The 21,810-nt window shown below is 40.7% G+C and overlaps 1 protein-coding gene across 8 annotated transcripts in view; it reads right to left on the bottom strand.

Moving 5' to 3' along the window:
* LOC110543601 (phosphorylase b kinase regulatory subunit alpha, skeletal muscle isoform-like) overlaps positions 1–21,810 on the bottom strand; it is a 137,158-nt gene that overhangs the window by 72,676 nt on the left and 42,672 nt on the right. For all 8 annotated transcript variants that reach the window (XR_009588533.1, XR_009588535.1, XR_009588534.1 and 5 more), the window contains exons 9-12: positions 17,811–17,864; positions 15,743–15,865; positions 11,540–11,618; positions 4,120–4,254 (exon numbers count right to left, since the gene is read on the bottom strand). Coding sequence is in view for 2 of the 8 variants with exons in the window: in XM_060375709.1 (XP_060231692.1) it covers positions 4,120–4,254; positions 11,540–11,618; positions 15,743–15,865; positions 17,811–17,864 (391 nt within the window). In the remaining 6 variants the exon portion in view is untranslated. The remainder of the gene's footprint in view (positions 1–4,119; positions 4,255–11,539; positions 11,619–15,742; positions 15,866–17,810; positions 17,865–21,810) is intronic.

Raw genomic sequence — 21,810 nt, forward strand, 5'->3', positions numbered from 1 at the left:
AACAGACTTCTCTCATCTTGCCCCATGTTTGTCGTCTGTCTCTGTCAGTCTAACTTGGCAGTATTTTTGCTGGCACAGGTAGAATATTCCTTATTCTAAGTTCTCAGAACCTGAAGTGTTTTACATTTTAAAAATGGGAATATTCATGTATACTTTCCTGATTGAGCAAGCATCATTTACCTAAAGGCTGAAATCTGAATGTAGTCCAAAGCCCTAAATTTAGATTTCAAAATGCAAAATGAGGTTTCAATAGGATTGGTTCCCTCTGGAGAGAATTTATTCCTTGCTAGTCCTGACTTCAAAAGGTTATGGGCATTCCTTAGTAATCCCCATAGCAATAAACCCCACCTTTCGGTCTGATTGAGAATGGCCCCATGAGCTCAGAGATTGGAAGGTTTGGTCACCAGGTACTATTGGAAATAATTGGGAGGTGTGGCCTTGATGGAGGAAGCTGGCCCCCAAGGGCAAGAGAGCAGGAGAGCTGCTGGCCCTGCCTCCTGCTAGTGGCAGCATTGGGTGGCCTAGCCAGAGCAATGCTGGAGAGCTTGCCCTGGTGGTGTGAATAAGGGAGAGCTGGTACACTGACCAGCTCAGCTACCATCCAGGCCCGGATGCAGGGCTCTGAAATGGCCACTGCCAGATCTACATCATCTGAGAACTGTTGGGGCACATGAGAGGTCCTTGTCCTACTGATAGGAAGCTGCAGGATCTCCGTGATATTAGGCAATAACAGAAGGACTGTGAAGCATTCCAGTGAGGATCTAATATTGATGGTGCGTCAGAAGCCAGAGACCTTGAGCCCGACCAAGGACTCATTACAACAAACGTTTGTAAGATAAGATGGTTTGACATCTTTAATAGACATCTTTAAATAGAGTCCAGGTATACTGTGGGACACACTACAGCTTCCATGACTAATGTTTTCTATGCTTCGTTTTGTTTTGTTCACTTTTTTGTTTATGTGTTTTTATATTTTCTTTGGGTGAGGGAGGATGCAAGGGCAGAGGGCGGATATGAGGGGTTAGGGAGATGAGTTGGACTGGGGTGCATGATGTAAAAGTCATAAAGAATCAATGTATATATATTTTTTAATCAGCTCAATCGAGGCCACTGGTTCTCCCTTCTTGTTGCCTGTGGATCCTGATTTAGAACTCTCAGCTCCTTCTCCAGGACCACCATATCTTTCTTCCTATGTGTTTCCATGCTTTTCACCATGATGATAATAGACTAACCCTTTGAAATTGTAAGCCAGCCTCAGTTAAATGCTTTTCTTGAAAAGAGTTGCCATGGTCATAGTGTCTCTTCAGAGCAAGAACACTAAGACAGACCTGGAGAACGGGGTATTGCCGTGGCAAGCCTGACCATATTGCTTGTTAGTGGAGCGTACTTTGGGAGTTTGGATTAGGAAATCCAGAACACTTTCAAAAGGGCTTAATGAACCATACCAATAGCCAGTTGTGGTGGCACACACTGGTAGAATTGTTGAAGGAGGTGGAGGCAGGAGGATCATGAGTTCAAGGCCAGCCTGGACTCAACAACATGGACTTCATTCACCAAGGCACACCTGGCTATAACATCTGGCGAATGCCAGATCTACCAACAACAGAGACCACCACTGAGCCACGTTATGGCAAGCTGATTACATTCAACCTGTCCTCCATGGACAGGACAACACTTTGTCCCTACTTAAGTAGATACTTGTTCTGGTTATGGATTTGCCTTTCCTGCATTTAATGCTTCTTCCAAGGCCACCATCATGGACCTACAGAATGCCTTACCTACTGTCATAGTATTTCACACAGTACTGCTTCTAACCAAGGAACTCACTTCACAGCCAGAGAAGTGTGAGAGTGGGCCCACAATCATGGAAGCCACTGGTCTTACCATGTTCCCAACAATTCTGAAGCAGCTGACCTAATAGAAAGATGGAATAGCCATTTAAAGAAATGATTGCAGTGCCAAGTAAGTGGCAGCAGCCTCAAGGGCTGGAGCAAGTTCTCCAGAAGGTGATCTATACCTTGAATTAGCATCCAGGATATAGTATGGTTTCTCCCATAGCAAGGATCCACAGGTCCACGAATAAAGGGGTGGGAAGGACATAGTTCCACACACTATCACCACTAGTGACCCACTAGGACAATTTTTGGGTCCTGTTCCCTCCACCTGAAAGTCTTCTGGCATAGAAGTTTTGGTTCCAGAAATGGAGGAGCATTCCTGCCAAGAGCCACAACAAACATTCCATTGAACTGGAGCTCAGGTGTCTCCCTAGCCACTTTGGGCTGTTCATGTCCTTAAGCCAAGAGGCTCAGAAAGAAATAACAGTGTTAGGAAGGGTTATTGACCCAGATTACCAAGGCGGAATTGGATTGCTTCTCTGCAATGGAGGCATGAAAGGCCATGTCTGGAGAATAGGAGAGCCTTCAGGGTGTCTCTTGGTGCTACCGTGTCTGTGAGTAAAGTCAATGGGAAACTACAACAACCTAATCCAGGATGACAAAGGGCACAGGCCCATCAGGAATGAAGGTATGGGTCACTCCTCCAGGAAAAGAGCCAAGACCTGGTGAGATGCTTGCTGAGGGTGGAGGATATACAGAATGAGTAGTAGTAGGAGTTAATTATAAATACCAGCTAAGGCCACAAGATCAGTTGCACAAATGAGGAGTATAACTCACATGAGAAAAAAAAAATTACTCACATGAGTATTTCTGCCAAATTTTCTTAGGATGCATTTGTACAGATATTTGTGATTCATTTCTTCAACTAACTTCCTTTCTTCCTTCCTTCTTTCCTTCCTTTCTTCCTTCCTTCCTTCCTTCATTCTTTTCATTCTTTTTGGTATTTTGACAGCATTTCTCTGTATAGCTCTGGCTATCCAGGAACTCACTCTGTCTTTCTTTTTGTTATTTTGACAGCATTTCTCTGTGTAGCTCTGGCTATCCTGGAACTCACCCTGTAGACCAGGCTACCTCTGCCTCTCAAGTGTTGGGGTTAAAGGCATGTACCACCACCGCCCATATCTTTCCTCAGTTTATCAGGTGAAGTAGCATCAATTAAGAGAATACCAATGATTATCATACTTAAGTTTGAGATACTAAAAGGATGTCTTTCAAGTGACATTGTTACCTATTCTAAATTTATAATGGTTTTGCAGTTGTATGAGGGAAAGTTATATTAGGCATTATTATAATCTGCTTAAATACATACAGAGTCTGTGATTATTCAAGGGATAGTTATATCATGTTATGCATAATTATATAAGTTCTGTTACTCTAGAGAACCCTGACTAATAAAACCAGTCCTTTATATCTATTATATCTTAGCTACTTCTGTAGCCTGATCTATCCCTATGATGTATTTGGGATCCACCTCAACAATCTAGGGTAATATTCTCATCTCAAGTTCCTTCATTTAACCACACCTGAAAAATTATTTTTGCCATATAAGGTAATATTTATAGGTACTAAAGATCAAAAACTGGATATTTGGGGAAAGGGGTGGTTATTCAGCCTCTTGCAAAGATTGTTTAGAAATTTTACATATCCTTTTCTATTTTGGGTAATAAGGCTGGAGCTTGGGGTTTGTTTTTGCTAGGCAAGTGTTCTGCCAAGGAGCTACAGACTCCCAGCCCCGATATCTTCTGTTAGTTAACAGTGTAGCAATTTGTTTAATATAAAAATTCCAGCATTAAATTTAATAAAAGAAAAAATGACTATTCCGAAAAAGGTATTAGATTAAATATTTTCTGTTAATAATTAGTTCATTACACGACAAAATATAAAAGATCTAAAACAAATTCCTGGATGGCTACTCTACATAAAATTAGCCTGTATTCAAAACAGAAATATGGGTTCCAAGAAAGGGGAGAACATGCTAGTTAAACAAGCATTTATAAAAAGAATATAAACAAGCGTGTCCTATATACCAAAGTATGCATAAAGCACAACTAAAATTATGAAGTCTGCTCATAAAAGATTGGTTCAGAAACTTGGATCCTACATTTAAATCCTTCTCGGATCCAATGGAACAGAGTAATACAAGTTAAAGAAGGGGGGGTGGTGGAAAGAAACCAGCCATCATCAAATAGTAATTTGATTCTAGCGGGCTGGCCAACAGACTTACCAAGACTGGAATAAATGTGGCTGAGAATACGAGCCGGCTGTACTCTGATGGGGTAGACCTCAGCAATGGTCTCTACATCAATTCCCTTTTCCTTCAAAATGGCCTTGATTTCTTCTGTTTCAGCTAGAATGGAGACTATAGGAAAGAAAGAAGATGAGGTCACCAGAAGGGTTTAGTCCAATAGAAACATTAAAAATTATCTTTTAGATTTATTTATTTTATGTGCATGAGTGTTTTGCATGCATGTACGTCCATGTACCACATCCATACCTGGTGCCCATGGAGGTCTGAAGAGGGCATAAGATCCTCTGAAATTGGAGGTACAGACAGTTGCAAGTCACTGTGTGGATTCTGGGAAGTGAATCTGGGTGCCCTCAACTGCTTGGCTGAGCCATCTCTCCAGACCCCTAAAACTATTCTAAAGTTTCTTTTGTAGAGGGAACGAGTAGGAGAGCATTGTTGAGGAATTCTGATGAATCAGGGATTATTCTAGATAAAAAAAGTTACATGACTAGGAAAGGAAAAACATGACTAGAATATGAGACTGAGCTTTTTTCTTAGGTCCCTGTATGTGCCTACTGAATGGCACTTTCAGTATTTATCAGATTCCATGTTGAAATGGAAAATTTTAATCATTTAGTCTTTTTCTAACAGTGCTGGGGAAAGATGACTGTCCAGGCTCTTCAGTGTTAGTGCACTTAATGTCAGCACTAAGAGTGTGAGGGCAAAATATGAATCACCAGAGTTGCCCCAAACCTAGAGAATGGAAGGAGAGTAAACTGAGGATGAAGGTCTGAGTCAGCAAGATATAGGTCTATATGTAGGTTTAGGAGGAGGATGGTTAAGGTGCTAGGGATATAGAGATGAATAAAGTAGTTTTTCCTGGAAGAAGCACCCAGTGTTATAGGAGAGACACATATTAATTCATTAAAAAAATGACCTTCAAGGTAAATGGAGATATGCATAGAACATCATAAGACCACTCAAAAGTGCCATTTATCTAGTCTGGATTTGAGAAGATTAAACTTGGGGGCTGGAGAGATAGATCAGTAGTTAAGAGCACTGACCCCTTTTTCAGAGAACCCATATTCAGTTCCCATTATCCATCTGGTGGCTTATACCTATCTGTAACTCCAGGGAATTCAAAGCCACCTGAGGGCACCAGGCACACACATTGGTGTGCAGACATACATTCAGACAAAACATTAATAGGCATTAAGTTAAAAAAATAAAGGAACGTAGCCTAAAAGAGCTGGCGCTAACTGAACTTGAACTAATGAGTACATTGGTCTGGAGAAAAAAGTGAATGAAGGGCTGGAGAGATAACTCATCTGTTAAGAGCACCACTGTCTTCCCATCCAGAGGACCCAGGTTCAGTTCCCAGTACCTACACGGTGGCTCACAAACTTCTTTATCTCCAGTCCCAGATCATCCAATTCCATCTTCTGACCTCCACAGGCACCAGCTACTCACATACCGCACAAAGCCATACACGCGGGCAAAATGCCTATACACTTTTTTAAAAAGGGGATAGTAAGAGGATATTGTACTTTAAGGTTGGGGAGGCAGTGGCAAACGACATAGATGTCAATGTTATGACACGAAAGATCTTATTAAGGAGTAAAAGAAGTGAAAATGGAAAGTTAGACAGGGGTTAGCTCATGGAAGGATGGGTGCTACTTTGGGGGTTTTATATATTATTGTTGGGCACTGATTCCAAAGCTGTATTCTATAGGACTTCGGGGTTCTACAGGGGCCAACAGAGTTAGTTACAGGAGTAGAAGGGACTAAAGGAGACTCAAGTAAATACACTTTTGAGGTCCCAGGAACACATTCAACCCAAGCAATTACATTCTTGTTTATATTTGTAAAATATTCAGAGTTTGATGTCAGATGAGAGGGACACATATATGGACATAATGAGTACTGGATGGAGTGCAGAAAGGAGTTGATATCATAGAGGTGATGGTAAAAGTAAGGGAGAAACTGTTTCAGATGAAAGAGACAGCATGGAAAAAGATGCAGTAAGTTAGGTTTTATTGCTTTGCTTCCTGTTGTGCTGGAGAATAAAGCCAGGCCTTCACAGAATATCCAGTCACTTGTTCTGCTGAGCTACACCCTTAGGCTATGAAAAGTTCTTTGTAGTAGCAATATGGATTACGGAGGGGCAGTGAAGAGAAATGAAGTAAAGCACAAGGTCCAGTGTTAGATCACAAAGAGTCCTTGTAAGCCATAACAAAAAAAGTGAAATAGGAAGCCCCTGCAGAGTTGGAATCAAAGGAATAATACACCCTGTTGCACCTTTAAAAGATTACACTTAAGGTAATAATTAAAGTATGGACACTTCTCTGTGTGGGCTACAATGATTTATAAAAGCAAAAGAATAAACTGACCGACCGTATGGGGCCTGTACTGAAGACAGAATTACCAGTTCAAAATAACACAGTAATGTAAGGGGAGATGTTGAAAACTCACATTAAAACCATGTTATTGGCACTGTCAAAAACAGGACGGATGTGAGAATGACTTGAGAAACAGAAAAGCCAGAACTTGCTATATAAATACAGGAAATCAGAGAGGAATAAATATGAATTGAAAGTGTCCTTTGAGTGTTCATTTCTATAGCTGGCAGTATTTAATGATACAGACACAGAAGGAATAAATAGTGGGAATAGGAGCTGATCAACTTATGTTCCGTCTACAGAGCATAGAAACATTCAAGTAGGGCTGTCAGAAGCCATTAGAAACAGATGAGATGGACGGGACTATATAAGCAAGAGAAGAGGAACTAGAATATAACTTTGAGAAAACTCAGAAATAGATAAAGAAAAGCCTGGGGCAAGGGGAAGTTCTTATCTTCTAGCTTGTATTTTCTCGATGGAATAATGGCGCCAGCATGTGAGTGTGAGGAAAAAGGGAAAGGGTTTGGAATGAGGCTGGGAAACATGACAAATTATTCAGAGCAAGTCAAGTGGTAGGCTAAGGACAGAATTCTCAGGAATACCAATAGAACAAAGGAAAGAAAAGAAGAGTAAACTAAGAATAAGGTAGAAAAGTACTTAAAAGAGGATGAAGGAGATCTACAAAAGCATAGTATCATGGAAATGGTGGAAATTAAGTTTTAGAAAGATAAGTGCATGGTATATACTAACTTATAAGTGGATATCAACCATATAATACAGGGTAAGCATACTATAATCCACAGAGCAAAAGAAGCTAAATAACAAGGAGGACCCTAGGGAGAATGCTTAATTCTCCTTCAGAAGGGCAAATAGAATAGACACCAGAAGCAGTTGAAGAGAGGGAACAGGAAGAGAGACTACCATAGAGGGCCTTCGAAAGACCCCACCCAGCAGGAGATCTAAGCCAAGGCTTTGGCCCACAGCCAAAGTCTGGGCAGAGCACAGGAAGTCATAGGGAAGAGTGGGGGAATGGAAGGACGCAGAGGGGACAAGAGCTTCATAGGACGACCAACAGACCCAAGAAATCTGGGCCCATTGGGTGCTTCAGAGACTGATGCACCAACCAAGGACAGTTCAGGGAAAGGACCCAGACACTTTCCTTGACAGGCAGCTCTGTCTCCATGTGGTACTCCTAGTAAGGGGAGCCAGAGCTGTTTCTGACATGGACTCTGTTGCTAGCTCTTTGATCACTTACTACTGTTGGGGCAGACTTGCCATCCCACAGAGGAAGACAAATCAGGCAGTCCAAATGAGACTTGAGAGGATGGGGTCAGGTGGTAAGGGAAGAAGGCTCCCCCTTTCTGAAGACTAGGGGAAGGGGATTGGAGGTAAGAGGGAAGGAGGGCGGGACTGGGAAGAGACAAGGGGGCTACAATAGGGATGTAAAGTGAATGAATTATACAAAATAAATTAAAAAGGAAAGATAAGTGACAGGTCAATCTAAAAGATCTGCTAATATATTGATAATAAAATATCTACCAAGACTGAAAAATACAAGGCATCCTGAAACTAAGCAAGAATATTTCAGGGTATTAAACCACACTATAATGTACTGGAGAGTTAATGGACTATGAAGAGGCAGAAATATCAATGTGAAAAAAGCCACATATGTTAGACAGAGATTAATATAACAATAGATTTTAAAAAAATAGGACTAGGGAAATCTGAATATTTCAAGAAAGACTGTTCATAAAGAAGACTATAGGATCAAGCACCGAAAGGTGAATTTGTATTAAACAGGAGTATAAACACATTTTTTTTTTCTGAGCACATTATAACAAAAACCACATTATAACAAAAAAAGCAAGATTGTTGGGGTGGGAAGAATCGGGAAATAGAAAAATATCAGAATATGAAAATAAGCTGGCATGTAGTAGCAATCCAAATATTAGGTTGAAAACAAAGGGCACTGCTGAAAAAACAGAATATTTGGAACTGGCTGAGAATAATGAAAATGCTGACTAACAATAAGAACAAAGACCAACAAACATGAAACTGAGTTGGAGACCATGGATGTCCAGTGCCACCAATCTGCTCATGGTGTATTTTCCCCATAATATCTTTTAGTAGGCATAGGATCAGAAAATGTAGGCTACTTGGAGCTTGAACTATAACACTTATGGTGTATAAAACAAAAGTATGATGCAATGGTGAATGGAATATTTAGATGATCAAACATGAGGTATGGGGTAGAAGAGAGCAGCCTAGAAGGAATTAGAGACAATTAGGAAGAAAAAGAAAGCTGAGATACACTGTTAGCAGAACACTAGAATTATACACCTATAAGGTCCAAAAGTTTGACCCTTGGTTTCTGGTGGTTTGAATGAGAAGGGCCTCTACAGCCCTTGTTTAAATACTTAGTCCTCAGTTGGTGGAACTATCTGGGAAGGATTAAGAGGTGTGGCCCTTTCAGAGGAAGTTTGTCATGAGAGGTAGCAAAAGCCCACACCATTCCCAGTTCTCTCTGTCTCTCTGTCTCTCTGTCTCTGTCTCTGTCTCTGTCTCTCTCTCTCTCTGTCTCTCTCTCTCTTTCCTAAGGATGTAAGCTTTCAGCTACTGCTCCAGCCTCATGCTTGTCTGTCTGCTGCCATGCTCCTGCCATAATTGTAATGGACTCTGTATGGAACAGAAAGCTCCAAATTAAGTGTTTTCTTTTAGAAGCTTCATTGCTCATGCTGTTTTGTCATAGCAAGGGAAAAGTAACAAAGATAGGGTATCTAACATAGAGATACAGAGACAGGATACTACAGTCATGGCTATCCAAAAACGTGTAAGGATAAAAATAGTAGATGTCAGAGACAGTCCTCATTCCCCTTACAAGTGAAACCACTTGGATACTGAGCTGCCATGGGCTACATCTGAGCAGGGGTTCTAGGTTATAGCCATGAATGGTCCTTGGTTGGAGTATCAGTCTCAGAAAAGACCCCTGTGCCCAGATATTTTGGTTTTGTTGCTATCCTGTGGAGCTCCTGTCTTCTCCAGTTCTTACTATCTCCTCCTTCTTTCCATAGAGGAGGACAGTGCAGCCAGTTTGGATGAGACCAGATAAGCTAGGGTCAGATGGAAGGGGAGGAGGACCTCCCTTATCTTTAGACTTAGAGAGGGGCATAGGTGAAGATGTGGGAGGAAAGGTGAGATTGGGAGGAGAAGAGGGAGGGGACTACAACTGGGATACAAAGTGAATTAAACTGTAATTAATATAAAAAAATTAATTTAAAAAATAGTAAATGACATTTACACCAATGTTGAAATCATTTTATGACAGAATTTGGGGAGGAGAAAGAAGGCTGTGAGTTGAGCCTCAAAGTCATCAATATGTGAATTATAACAAATAGAAGATCAATATAGTGAGAAGGTTTAAACATCAAAGGAAAACATACCTTCTCATGAGGGATGAAGAGTAGCAGTCTCTATAAACCATTTGCTAGAGACAATGGGAAGCAAAGACCACTTATATGATCACATGGAGTGTCAATTACAAGAAGCTTTAGAAAATAGGCTAATTTTCTATACAGCATCAACCTGAAATCCAAATGACTAGGAATATATTGTTTTGTTTTGGTTTGGTTTGGTTTGGTTTGGTTTGGTTTGGTTTTGAGGCAAGGTTTCTCTGTATAGCCTTGGCCTGGACTCACTTTGTAGACCAGGTTGGCCTTGAACTCAGAGCAACAAGCTTGCTTCTGCCTCTCCCAATAGTTTGATTACAGGCTTGTACTACCACACCCATCAACTAGGAATGTCTTAAGGAAGCTTTACAGTAGGACTTAACACCACATTGAAGAGTAATGTTGGAGAGTGAAAATTCACATCAATATGTCTACTCTCAAAATCAAAGATAATGGTAATATCAAAAGAAAGAAAGAAGGTAAAAATATCAACACTTTCTGAGAGAAGTAAAAGGACAGAAAAGAGACCAGCTTTGTGTTTAACATATAGAGATAGTTCATAGACATTCATGTTAGGATATTTTTTTGAAATAAGGTCTCGAAGATAGTTTGAATGAAAATGGTGCCTATAGATTCATAAGGCATGGCATTATTTGACACGATTAGGGTGTGTAGGCTTGTTGGAGTATGGCCTTGTTGGAGAAAGTGCCACTGGAGAGGGGCTTTCAGAAGCTCAAGCCAGAGTGTCTCACTCTTTTCCTGATGCCTGTTGGTCTGGATGTAGACCTCTCAGCTACCTCTCCAGCACCATGGCATGTTGCCATTTTTCCTACCATGATGGTGAGGAACTAAACCTCTGAACAGCCCCAATTAAAATTTTTCCTTATAAGAGTTACCATGGTCGTGGTGTCTTCTCACAGCAATAGAAACCTTAACTAAGACAGTCTAACTATGTATCCTTGCCCAACCTGGAACTCCTGATCCAGAACAAAGGAGTGTTTGCATTTACAGTGATCTGCCTGCCTCTGGCATCCCGCCCGCTGCTGGGATTGAGCACATGTGCTACCACACACAGCCAAAGACATGGCCTCATAATGTTTAGAGAACTCAGCTCAGTGTTTTGCATAATGTAGATACTCTCACATTTATGTTGATTCTTAGGAGAAATCTTTCAGGCATATGCTCTAGTGAGAAAATGGTCAGAAGCCAGTGTATGATAATTCATTTAGGCCTTACAGCCTAATGCAGGGAGGATGTTAAGGCATAGGAGATTATGAAAAGAAAAAAAAATACTAGTGGGAAAAGCATAAAAAAACAAGGTTAAAAAAGTAACCAATGGAATAAAATGTCATGAAATAAAAAAAAGAGTTCCCAGGAATAAGATGTATTAAATAGTATTTTATAATCCTCTGAGATAATCTTTCATTAATTTATTTATTATTAACAGTAATTTTGAAACCAAATTAAACCAAATATATTAACTACTTTTTGAAGCCTAACACAAAGCTCCCAAATCTCTTTCCCTAATCCAACCTTTAAGATAACATTTCTGCTGTGAGGATTAATACATACCTTGAACCACCACATCTGGCTTTGGCACAGTAGAAAACCTACGATTCAGGGGATCAATTTCTCCAGGAGCTAAAAATCCCTGAAGAAAACACAGAAAAACAAAATTAATAAGCTTCAAAAAATAATAAAGCTAGGGTACAGGAGAGAAGGCTCAGCAGTTAAGAGCACTGACTACCATTCCAGAAGACCCGGGTTTCATTCCCAGCACCCACCTGGAAGCTCACAACTGTTTAACTCCAGTTTCATATAATCTGACGCCTCTTCTCCCTCCACAGGCACTGCACACACATGGCACGTGCTATGCAAAGCACCCATACACATAAAATACGATAAGAAGATAAAGTAAAGCTAGTGTTTCAGGAGGAAATGACAGAAAGGAGACAAACACCAGCCCTATGTAAAAATGCTTGAAGTCTCTGATTTCATATTGAAAGTAATTTTGTCTTGTTTACACTTAGTGGGTGCCATGAATCCTTTCTCTCTCTCTCTCTCTTTGGAAGAATAGTAGGCTATAAATTATAAACAGAAAGTTTCTGGTTAACCCACTATCTTCTCTGAATATACACATTTGTAACACATGGAAGATGTGAAAAATAACTGACTTTAAAAGGGGGAAATAGGAAAAATGGGGTGGGGAGATTAAATTTGAAAGGGGTGATGGAGGGATAAATACTATGAAGGATGTTTTTTTAAAAGCACAGGGAAACATAATATGTGTGTGTGTGTGTGTGTGATAGAGAGACAGAGAGAAAAAGAAAGAGAAAGATAGACACAGTACAAATGTAGGCTATTTCAATCTCCCTTGGTTCCCTCACAGAACTCAAAGGCAACACCCAATAGCTGAAGTCACCATACATTCCAAATCAGAACCTGAAGGAATTGACCTGGAACTGACCACAAAGCTTCCCAGCTGAGGATTAGATCTCTAAATGACCAAAAGTTCTACACAAGCTGCCAAGGAAGGAAAGCAGTAATAGTCCTGGTCAGCTGTGGAAGCCTGTGAACCACAACTATGACCAGCAATGGCAAGTTACTCCCAAGGGTCCAACAGTGGTAGGTATGTCATAGAGGCAACCGACAGCTATCTCATTGGACTACTCAATGGCAGGGAACTCATGCTTGACACCAGAAACCTAGCCAATAACTCTTTGCTGCTGGGGTCATGAAACTTAGAGGAGAGCCAAGACTGGCTAACATGTCCAATCAGGACACATCAACTCATCCTAACACAGTCTTCCTCTTTTTCTCTCCTTAAAGAAACACTCCTGAAGAAACACTGCTCCTTTGTGCTGAGAATTTGGTGTGTGGGTGTGTTATGTCCTGACTCCAAGGCCCCTTTACACTGATTTTCTAAGAAAGCAGGCTGAGCAAGCCGTGAGGAGCAAGCCAGTAAGCAGTGTTCCTCCACGTCCTCTGCATCAGCTCCTACCTCCACGTTCCTGCCCTGCTTGAGTTCCTGTTCTGACTTCTGTCAATGGGGTGTGACTCAGGGTATGTAAGCCAAACAAATCCTCTCCTCTCCAATTTGCATTTGGTCATGGTATTTTTCTCACAGCTGTAGAAGCCCTAACTAAGGCAGGTACTTATTAAATATTTCTTATAGGTCAAATGTCACACAACTTTCTGCATAATTCAAAGCATTTAATTTTAGTTTTCATCCTAGTAGGTATGTGTAATGAAGTCCTTTAAAATGGGAATTAAGTTCAAAGAGTTTCCAAAATTGCAGCTTACTAACTAAGCACTTGGTTTAGTAAGAATTTTGAAATTAAACTTTCAAAATGCTATTTTCTTATTTCTTGTGTGCATTAGTGTTTTGCTTGCATGTATATTTGTGTGAGGGTGTCAGAAACCCTGGAACTAGAGTTACAAATAGTTGTGAGCTGTCATGTGGATGCTGGGAATTGCAAAGCCATCTCTCCAGCCGCCTGCCTTTTGAAAACATTTATATTTTTTAAAGAAGCTGTCAACTTGAGTGTAGATGGATAAGGCTTGAGGGAAGGAAGGTGGGAGGGCTGGAGGGAGGAAAGGAAGGGAAAAGGTGATGCAATTCTATTTCAATTAAAAATACATTTTTAAATGTTTTGGTTGTTTTGTTTGTTTGCTTGTTTGCTTTTGATTCGCTTTTCTCAAAAATGAATCTCACTATGTAGCTCTAGCTGCCTTGGAAATCACTATGTAAATAAGACTGGCCTCAAAATCACAGAGATCCATCTGCTTCTGCCTCCCATATGCGAGGATTAAATGTGTGTGCCACTGTGTACGGCAAAGTGACTTTTTAAAATTACATGTATGCGTCTGTGTCTGTGTATGAGCATATGAATGTGTGGGCTGCTACCCCTGGAGGCTGCAGGTGTCAGATCTCCCCTGAAGCTGGAGTTGGAACTCCTGTAAGTGGTTATGAACCACAGGACAAGCATGTTGAGACTCAAACTCGGTTCTCCTGGAAGAGCATTTGTGTTCCTAATCATTGAGCCATCTTTCCAGTCCTTAACTTGGCTTTTATTTTGTTTTTAAGCTTTATTTTTATTTATGTGTGTACATATCTATGTATGTGTGTTTCCATGTATGTGCACACATGTACACCCGTGCCTGTGCCTGCAGAGGTCAGAAGAGGGTCTAGCATCCCCTGGAACTGGAGTCACAGGTGGTTGTGAGCTGTTTGACATAGGTGCTGGGATCTAAACTTTGGTCCTCTGCAAGAGCAGCAAACCACTGAGAAAACTCTCCAGCCCATTGACTAGGCTTTGAAAGCTACATTTTATTAAGTACTTCAATTAGTATATAAAACAATAGATTTTATTATGATATTTTCTTACATGCATATCATTGTACTTTGCCATACACACCTTCCCATTAACCTTGTCATCTCTCCTCTCTAGATTTGGCTGCTGTTATGGCCACGTTTATCTTATTTATTTTAACAGTTTGCTAAAACATAATAACACATAAACTATAAAAAAGGAAAGGGTCAGGAGACAGCTCAGTGGGCCTAGTATACACAAGGCCATGGGCTTATTAGAAGTTTAAATAAAACCTATAATTTGTGGCAGAAATCATAGTTCTTTAACACAACAGCTTCATTCCACTTGCTTCATGATAGAAAGAGGATATTGGTAAAGTCAAAAATTTGTTCAAATGTGATTAATAGATTAGGGTACAACTTGAGGATTGCAAAGAGAGGCCTGCAGGCTGTACATCAGGCAACCAAAAAAAAAAAATGAGCAGGGTGAGGTAAGAATGAGACTGGGATCATCCAAATTCTGGTAACTGGTGCTGGACGAGGACTTGTAGAGTCTGACCCTCATCAGTTTACTTTAGCCAGATTTAAGCACAGCTCAGGTTTGGAATAAAAGTTTTTGGATAAAAAAGTATTGAGATAACAATGAACTCAAGCCTGTGAGTACGACAAAGCTCAAGACCTGTTTACATTGAAGTTCTTTCCAAAGTACATGCGGCTTTGTCTGTAAGATGGGTTCCTGTTGACTTTAGAAAGTCAAGATATGGTCTAAGGTGAATGGTGGAAATGAGCATAAAGCCTGGCCCTAAGACAACACAGAAGCCACTTAGGCTGTTGTAAAGTACAAATGATATCTCTCACAAGGATGGGTTTTATAGTCTATAAGCAATGCTTGAGGTTTTAGGGGTTGGGGTAAACAAACATAATATTCTGTGTGATATGGGTAGAGCCTAGCTCAATTGGTAGCAAAGGATTATCAGGTTGTAAACAACATTTTTCTTCAGCATTCCTGTAGAATAGTCAAATATCTTCTCCCTTTGAAGACATGTGTTTAACTTTTCTTGGCTTCTCCGGTGCTTATCTGTGTACACAAGGGCCTTTTGCCCTGTCCAAAGCCTAACATAAATTTCATGTTTGCTTATATGCAATTTCTTCCTGTGAACATACTCTGTTGAACTAAGCCATCTAAAACTTATGTATATGGACATACACAGACTTAAGAAGGCCAAAGAACCATTCCAGTCCATATCTGTTGTTTCAGTGTTCCATCGAAATGTATATGATATTTCTTTAAACACATCCTAACTTATAACCTACGAGGCCCAGACAGCTGCCCTGTCTCTACAAGACAACTCTGTCTCTTCCCTAGCAGGAAGACTCCATTTAGCCAGTCAGTACAGATACAGTGGTTAATTGAAAGAAGATACAAGAGTAGCTTGCTGAGAGCTCTTCTCCCAGCTCATTACCTGTTCTGTGTTGCCACTGAAGATCCCATCAAGGATAAAGTATGTCCAGAACAATGGCCATTCACATTCAATGTTTTCAAATAGCTTCAGCTCAGCTGGTTCATAGTACGGGAGATTGGGATCCTAGACAAAAATAGAGTAGACAAGTCATGTCTATTAGATGTATATCTTTAGCTCAGAGGTATCATAATAGGAGCTTTACTGCAGACCATTTGTTTCAAAGACGTCCTCATACTCTCCTCCCTTAGCAAGTGCTCTATGAAGAAATTTCCAGGTACTAGTCTTGGGATAATAAGCAATCATAGAAGATATATGAAAACATGTTGTTACTTCCTTGTTGCAATGATAAAGTAATCTAGAATTAAGCAGAAACACATCCTCAAACATCTGCATGTACCAACCTCTCACCAATACAGATTCAAACACAATAGTACTCAAAAACAACTCAGTAGCAACAGCAGCAATGTCCCTTCAAGCAACAAGTGTGTTATAGGTTCCTCCCCACAGCACCACTCAAGATTGAATAAGGCCATTGTGGTGAAGACCAAACCTCTGGCTTCGTAGGAGAGAGACCAGAAGAGACTGAGGCACACTGGTGCTCCCTGTCTCTTGCCATGAGGTATTTGAACTACACCTTGGGACCCTGTCAGCAAGAAGGTCATCATCAGATGTGGACCTCTTAACTTTGTACGTACAAAGCTGTGAGCTCAAGTACAACCATTTTATAGCTCAGTCTGCAGTAACAGGAAATGGACTATGACTGGCAGCCAAAAAGATATACTGATGGAAAGATGCCTTTCTGTTTGTATGGATTAAATATTGGAGGGAGATTGGAGATTATGAAAATACTGTTTGTGTTTGAAACTTCTGTCCACAGATTTTAGCATACATCATAGTTCTTACCTTAAACTAACCAACTGATGTCTATCCGGTTTGCCCTTCTGAATGAGGATTGATCATCTTGCCCAGGGACCTCCTTTTTGTTTAGCTTCTTTAAGAGTATAGATTTTAGGATGTTTATCATATATTATATGTCTAAATATCTAGTTATAAGTGAGTATATATGCTGTGTGTCTTTCTGCTTCTGTGTTACCTCACTCAGGATAATCTGTTCTAGTTCCATCCATTTGCCTGCAAATTTCATAATTTCCTTGTTTTTACCTGCTGAGTAGTATTCCATTGTGTAAATATACCACAGTTTCTATATCCATTCCTCAGGGAACAGGACAGGAGCCTACCACAGAGGGCCTCTGAAAGATTCTACTGATCGGGTTTTGAAGCAGATGCTGAGTTCATAGCCAAACTTTGGGCAGAGTGCAGGGAATCTTATGAAAGAAAGGGGAGATAGAAAGACCCAGAAGATACAGGAGCTCCACAAGACCAACAGAGCCAAAAAATCTGGGCCTAGAGGGCCCTGCAGAGACTGAAACTCCAACCAAGGACCATGCATGGAGAGGACCTAGAACCCTTGTACAGATTTAGCCCATAGACTCAATCTCCAAGTGGGTTCCCTAGTATGGGGACAGGGACTCTATCTGGCATGAACTCACTATCAGGCTCTCTGATCACCTTCCCCTGAAGAGTACAGCCTTACCAGGACACAGAGGAAGACAGTGCAGCCAGTGCTGATGAGACCTGATAGGCTAGGGTCAGATAGAAGGGGAGGAAGACCTCTCCTATCAGTGGACTGGGAGAGGGACATGGGAGGAGAAGAGAGAGGAAGGGTAGGATAGGGAGAAGTTGAGGGGGGAGCTACAGCCAGGATACAAAGTGAATAAATTGCAACAAATAATAAATAAATAAAATTTAAAAACCAACCAACTGAAAGAAAGGAAAAGACTGCCTTTCCTTTAGTTTATTTAGTTCTTGACACTTTACTGTTAATTTATTTCCCATCAATGTCAGAACGTGGCAAAAAAGCCCAACAAGTACAGCAAACATCACTTACTATTCCTTTTAATTATCTTCTAATATTCTATCAGTGAGGTATCTGTTAACTGTGAATAAGGCTACATAGAGTAAGGACAACTTTTCCCTAGTTCCCTGTGGTGAAAAGAAACATACATACCTCTTTAGGAGTTTTATATCCATCTCGTAGAAAACGACAGCAACCATAACGACCCTGGGAACACAGAAAAAAAGCCCTGAATCTTGTACATACGTATGACTTTATAACCAAGCAGAAAAACATCCTCAGACATCTGTATGTATCAATGTCTCACCAGCACAGACAGAGGAGTCAAAGGCAGCTCAGCAGCAGCAGCGGCGGCGGCAGCAGCAGCAGCAGCAGCAGCAGCAGCAGCAGCAGCAGCAGCAGCAACAGCAGCTCAGCAGCAGCAGCTCAGAAGCAGCAGCAGCAGCAGCAACAGCAGCTCAGCAGCAGCAGCAGCAGCGGCAGTAGCAGCAGCAGCAGCAGCAGCAGCGGCAGTAACAGCAGCGGCGGCAGCAGCAGCAGCAGCAGCAGCAGCGGCAGTAGCAGCAGCAGCAGCAGCAACAGCAGCTCAGCAGCAGCGGCAGTAGCAGCAGCAGCAGCAGCAACAGCAGCTCAGCAACAGCAGCTCAGTAGCAGCAGCAGCAGCAGCAGCAGCAGCAGCAGCAGCAGCAGCGGCGGCGGCAGTAGCAGCAGCAGCAATGCCCTTTCAAGCAAGAAGTTTGCTGTAGGTTCCTCCCCACAGCAGCGTTCCTAGTATCTTCTCCATGGCTGTCCTCCTTAGGCCAAGGCTGCAACAAGCTAGTTACTGCGCAGCCCTTCCCACAGCACACACCGCTCCTAAGAGACCACAGCTTATTTTTAAATATATTATTAATTTTTTGAGAGTTTAGATTTATAAAAGTTACAAACACTACATAGTCTCACTATACCCATCACATTTCATCTCCTTATGTTGACTTATGTAACTACAGAGCAAACATCAGAACTAAAAAATTAACCTTGATATACTAATAGAATTTAATTCTAAAATCTGTTTAGATGTCACTGGGTTTTCCATCACTGTCCTTTTTTACTCTATTCCAGGAGCCAACTCAAAATCCCACACCACAGGACTCAGGGGATGGCTCAGTGGGTACAGTGTTTGCAAGCTGTGCAAGCATTAGGACCCAAGTTCAGATCTCCAGCCCCCAGGTGAAAAGCCAGGTGTGGTGGCAATTCCTGTGATCCCAGTGCTGGAGAGACAGGGACAGGAATCCTGGGGCACTGAATCAGTTAGTTCCAGGTTCAGTGAGAGACTATTGCCATCAACTTCTGGCCTCTACAGCACACATATGCGCACACACACACACACACACGCACACACTCAAATAGAAAGACTTCCCCATTACATCTAGTTTTATATCTACCCCATCTTCTCTAATGTATGACAGTTTCACATTCTTTCCTTGCTTTACATGGTTTCACACCTTTGAAAGTGTTTATCAGTTAGCTGCTAAATTGTCCATCAGTTTAGCTTTGTCTGGTTTTTACATGATGAGACTGAAGGTAGGTATCATTGAGAAGAACATTTCAGTGGTCGTGTGTCCTCAGTTCGTATTACTGGTGATATTATACCGGATCATTTGCTTATGTGGTATCTCCCAGATTTCTTCACTATAACTCCCCCTCTTGTAACTATATTTATTGTTATCTGCATAAACCCATAGATAACGTCATTTCTTCTTTAAGTTATAGGACAATGCTATGATATTTTTTTTTTTGTTCAAATAGTTCTTACTCTGTGCATTAGGAATCTTTTCCAGTTGGCTTCTGTGACTGCTTGACATTAACTCTTACCCTTTTTTGTTTAGTGTTTAATGATAAAAAAAGAATTTTATTTTAGTTTTGACTGCTTATTAAAGATGATAAAAACTGCATACTGAGAAAATGGATGTTTTTACATAAACAATGAAATGTTTCTGAATATGTGATATTGCAGAATATAGAGCATCAGTGACTTTTTCAAAGTTGATTGATTGGTATTATGATTTTATCGTCAATACTAACAAAGTGACTTTCCATAAATACATAGTACAAAATAGCAGAATTATATTTAAGGGCATTTCAAAAATTGTTGTAAACTCTTCCATAATCTGAAACCAAACTCATTTAAGAATTTTTAAAATTCAAGTCAGTAACTCAAACATCAATTTTAAAAACCAAATGTTTTTTTCTTATTTATTTAGTTAGTTTTATTTATTACAATTTATTCACTTTGTATCCCCGCTATAGCCACCTCCTCCCAATCCTGCCATGCTTCCCTCTTCTTCTCCTATGCCCCTCCCCAAGTCCACTGATAGGGGAAGTCCTCTTCCCCTTCCATCTGAGCCTAGACTATGAGGTCTCATCAGGACTGGCTGCATGGTCTTCCTCTGTGGCCTGGTAAGCCTGCTCCTCCCTCCCCCAGGGGGAGGTGATCAAAGAGCCAGCCACTGAGTTCATGTCCCTATTCCCCTTACTGTGTAACTCACTTGGAGACTGAGCTGCCATGGGCTACGTCTGTGCATGGTCCTAGGTTGAAGTATCAGTCTCAGAAAAGACCCTTGCATCCAGTATTTTTTGGTTCTGTTGCTCTCCTTGTGGAACTCCTGCCCAAATGTTTTAAAACAATACAATCCAAAGACATACTCATTTAACACATGCTGAGAAATGATAGTGAGAAAATATTCTTTCAGTTCTATAATGAAATCATTATGTTGCTATAAAAGCAGAAAACTTTGTAAATAAACTGTTATGTATAACATAGCAGTGATGAATTTCAGTTGAGGTGCTTTTGACAACATTTGTTGCTATTTCTGTGTGGCATGGGGCATGCTCATTACAGGGAGCTAATGAGTGTTCAGAAAGAGGTTTACAGGGAAGTCCCACAATGACACAAGTGTAAGTGCTGCCACAAACACCCCAGATTTATTACACATTATGTATGTTTTGGTCGCTATACATTCAGGGATCTTAAGGTATTGCCAGATAGTTTGTGACCTTAACATTCGGTTATGCAACATATACTTTGAGAAGCTGGGGTCTCATATAGATGTGAACAAATGCATAGTCCTGAATATTTTCAGCTTTCTAAATTATCAAAAGGGATGGAAATTAGAAAGGGCAAGTATGTTGAAATTTTGGTCTTTGAATACTACTTGTTTACTGTTTGATGGATTTCACAACCCTGCTCTGCTTTAAGAAGCGGTATTGGCTCTAATTTATGCCCTCATTGGTTCCCAGGATCAAAAACCACACTGTATTTGGCATCATTGTGATATTTTCTGGTAGGGGATACAGAGTGCCAAAAGGAAATAGAATTTCCTGTTTGAGCTGTGGTTTGGCAATGGATTGTTGTGGCAAAGATACTAAATCTGTTTTGGCGATTACATACCGTCACTAAAAGCTTTTCTCATTTTTGAAGCAAAACTCAGTTCTGTATTTGTCATAGTGTGAGTCAGAGGGCTTCTGTATTCCAGAACGACTTCTTCATCTCTTCTACCTACTTGCTTTCTTTTCTTCTTAAACTCACCAGCAACTAATCTACTACAGAGTCTAATTTTCATTTTGTCTTTCCTCTAGAATATATCCCAGAAGGATAAAGACTATTATTTATTTGATTTCCTGATGTGCTTTTCATACTTTGATAATTAATGTTTCATAATTTTCTTTTGTTAACTTATTTTTAAAATTATTCCCTTTTTTTAGATAACAATATAATTATACCCTTTCCCCTCCAAATTCTTCCATATTTCCCTGCTTAATCTCTTTTAAATTCATGGCTTCTTTTTTCACTAATTGTAGCTCCTCTCTCTCTCTCTCTCAAATATATATTCAATCTTTTCAGTCTGTACAGTGTGTAGTGAGTTTTGGTTTCTTTAAAAACCCACTTATGTTATGTGACGATGTTTTTGTTTTAATTCCAGGTGTGGGATAAGAGGCTGCCTCACAGCAGGTGATTGTGGTTTGCCTTGTGCATTAGCAGGGGTGTGACCTTTGCCAGCTGCCAACAGTTTAATTGTGGAGACTCTGGAGAGGGTATAAACAGGAAAGACCAAGAATACCTGGGGCGGCTATGGCTGCCCCCTCTGCTGCTGGTTCATCCTGCTGCTATGTT

Source organism: Meriones unguiculatus, chromosome X (assembly GCF_030254825.1).
Source record: "Meriones unguiculatus strain TT.TT164.6M chromosome X, Bangor_MerUng_6.1, whole genome shotgun sequence".
Classification (NCBI taxonomy): domain Eukaryota; kingdom Metazoa; phylum Chordata; class Mammalia; order Rodentia; family Muridae; genus Meriones; species Meriones unguiculatus.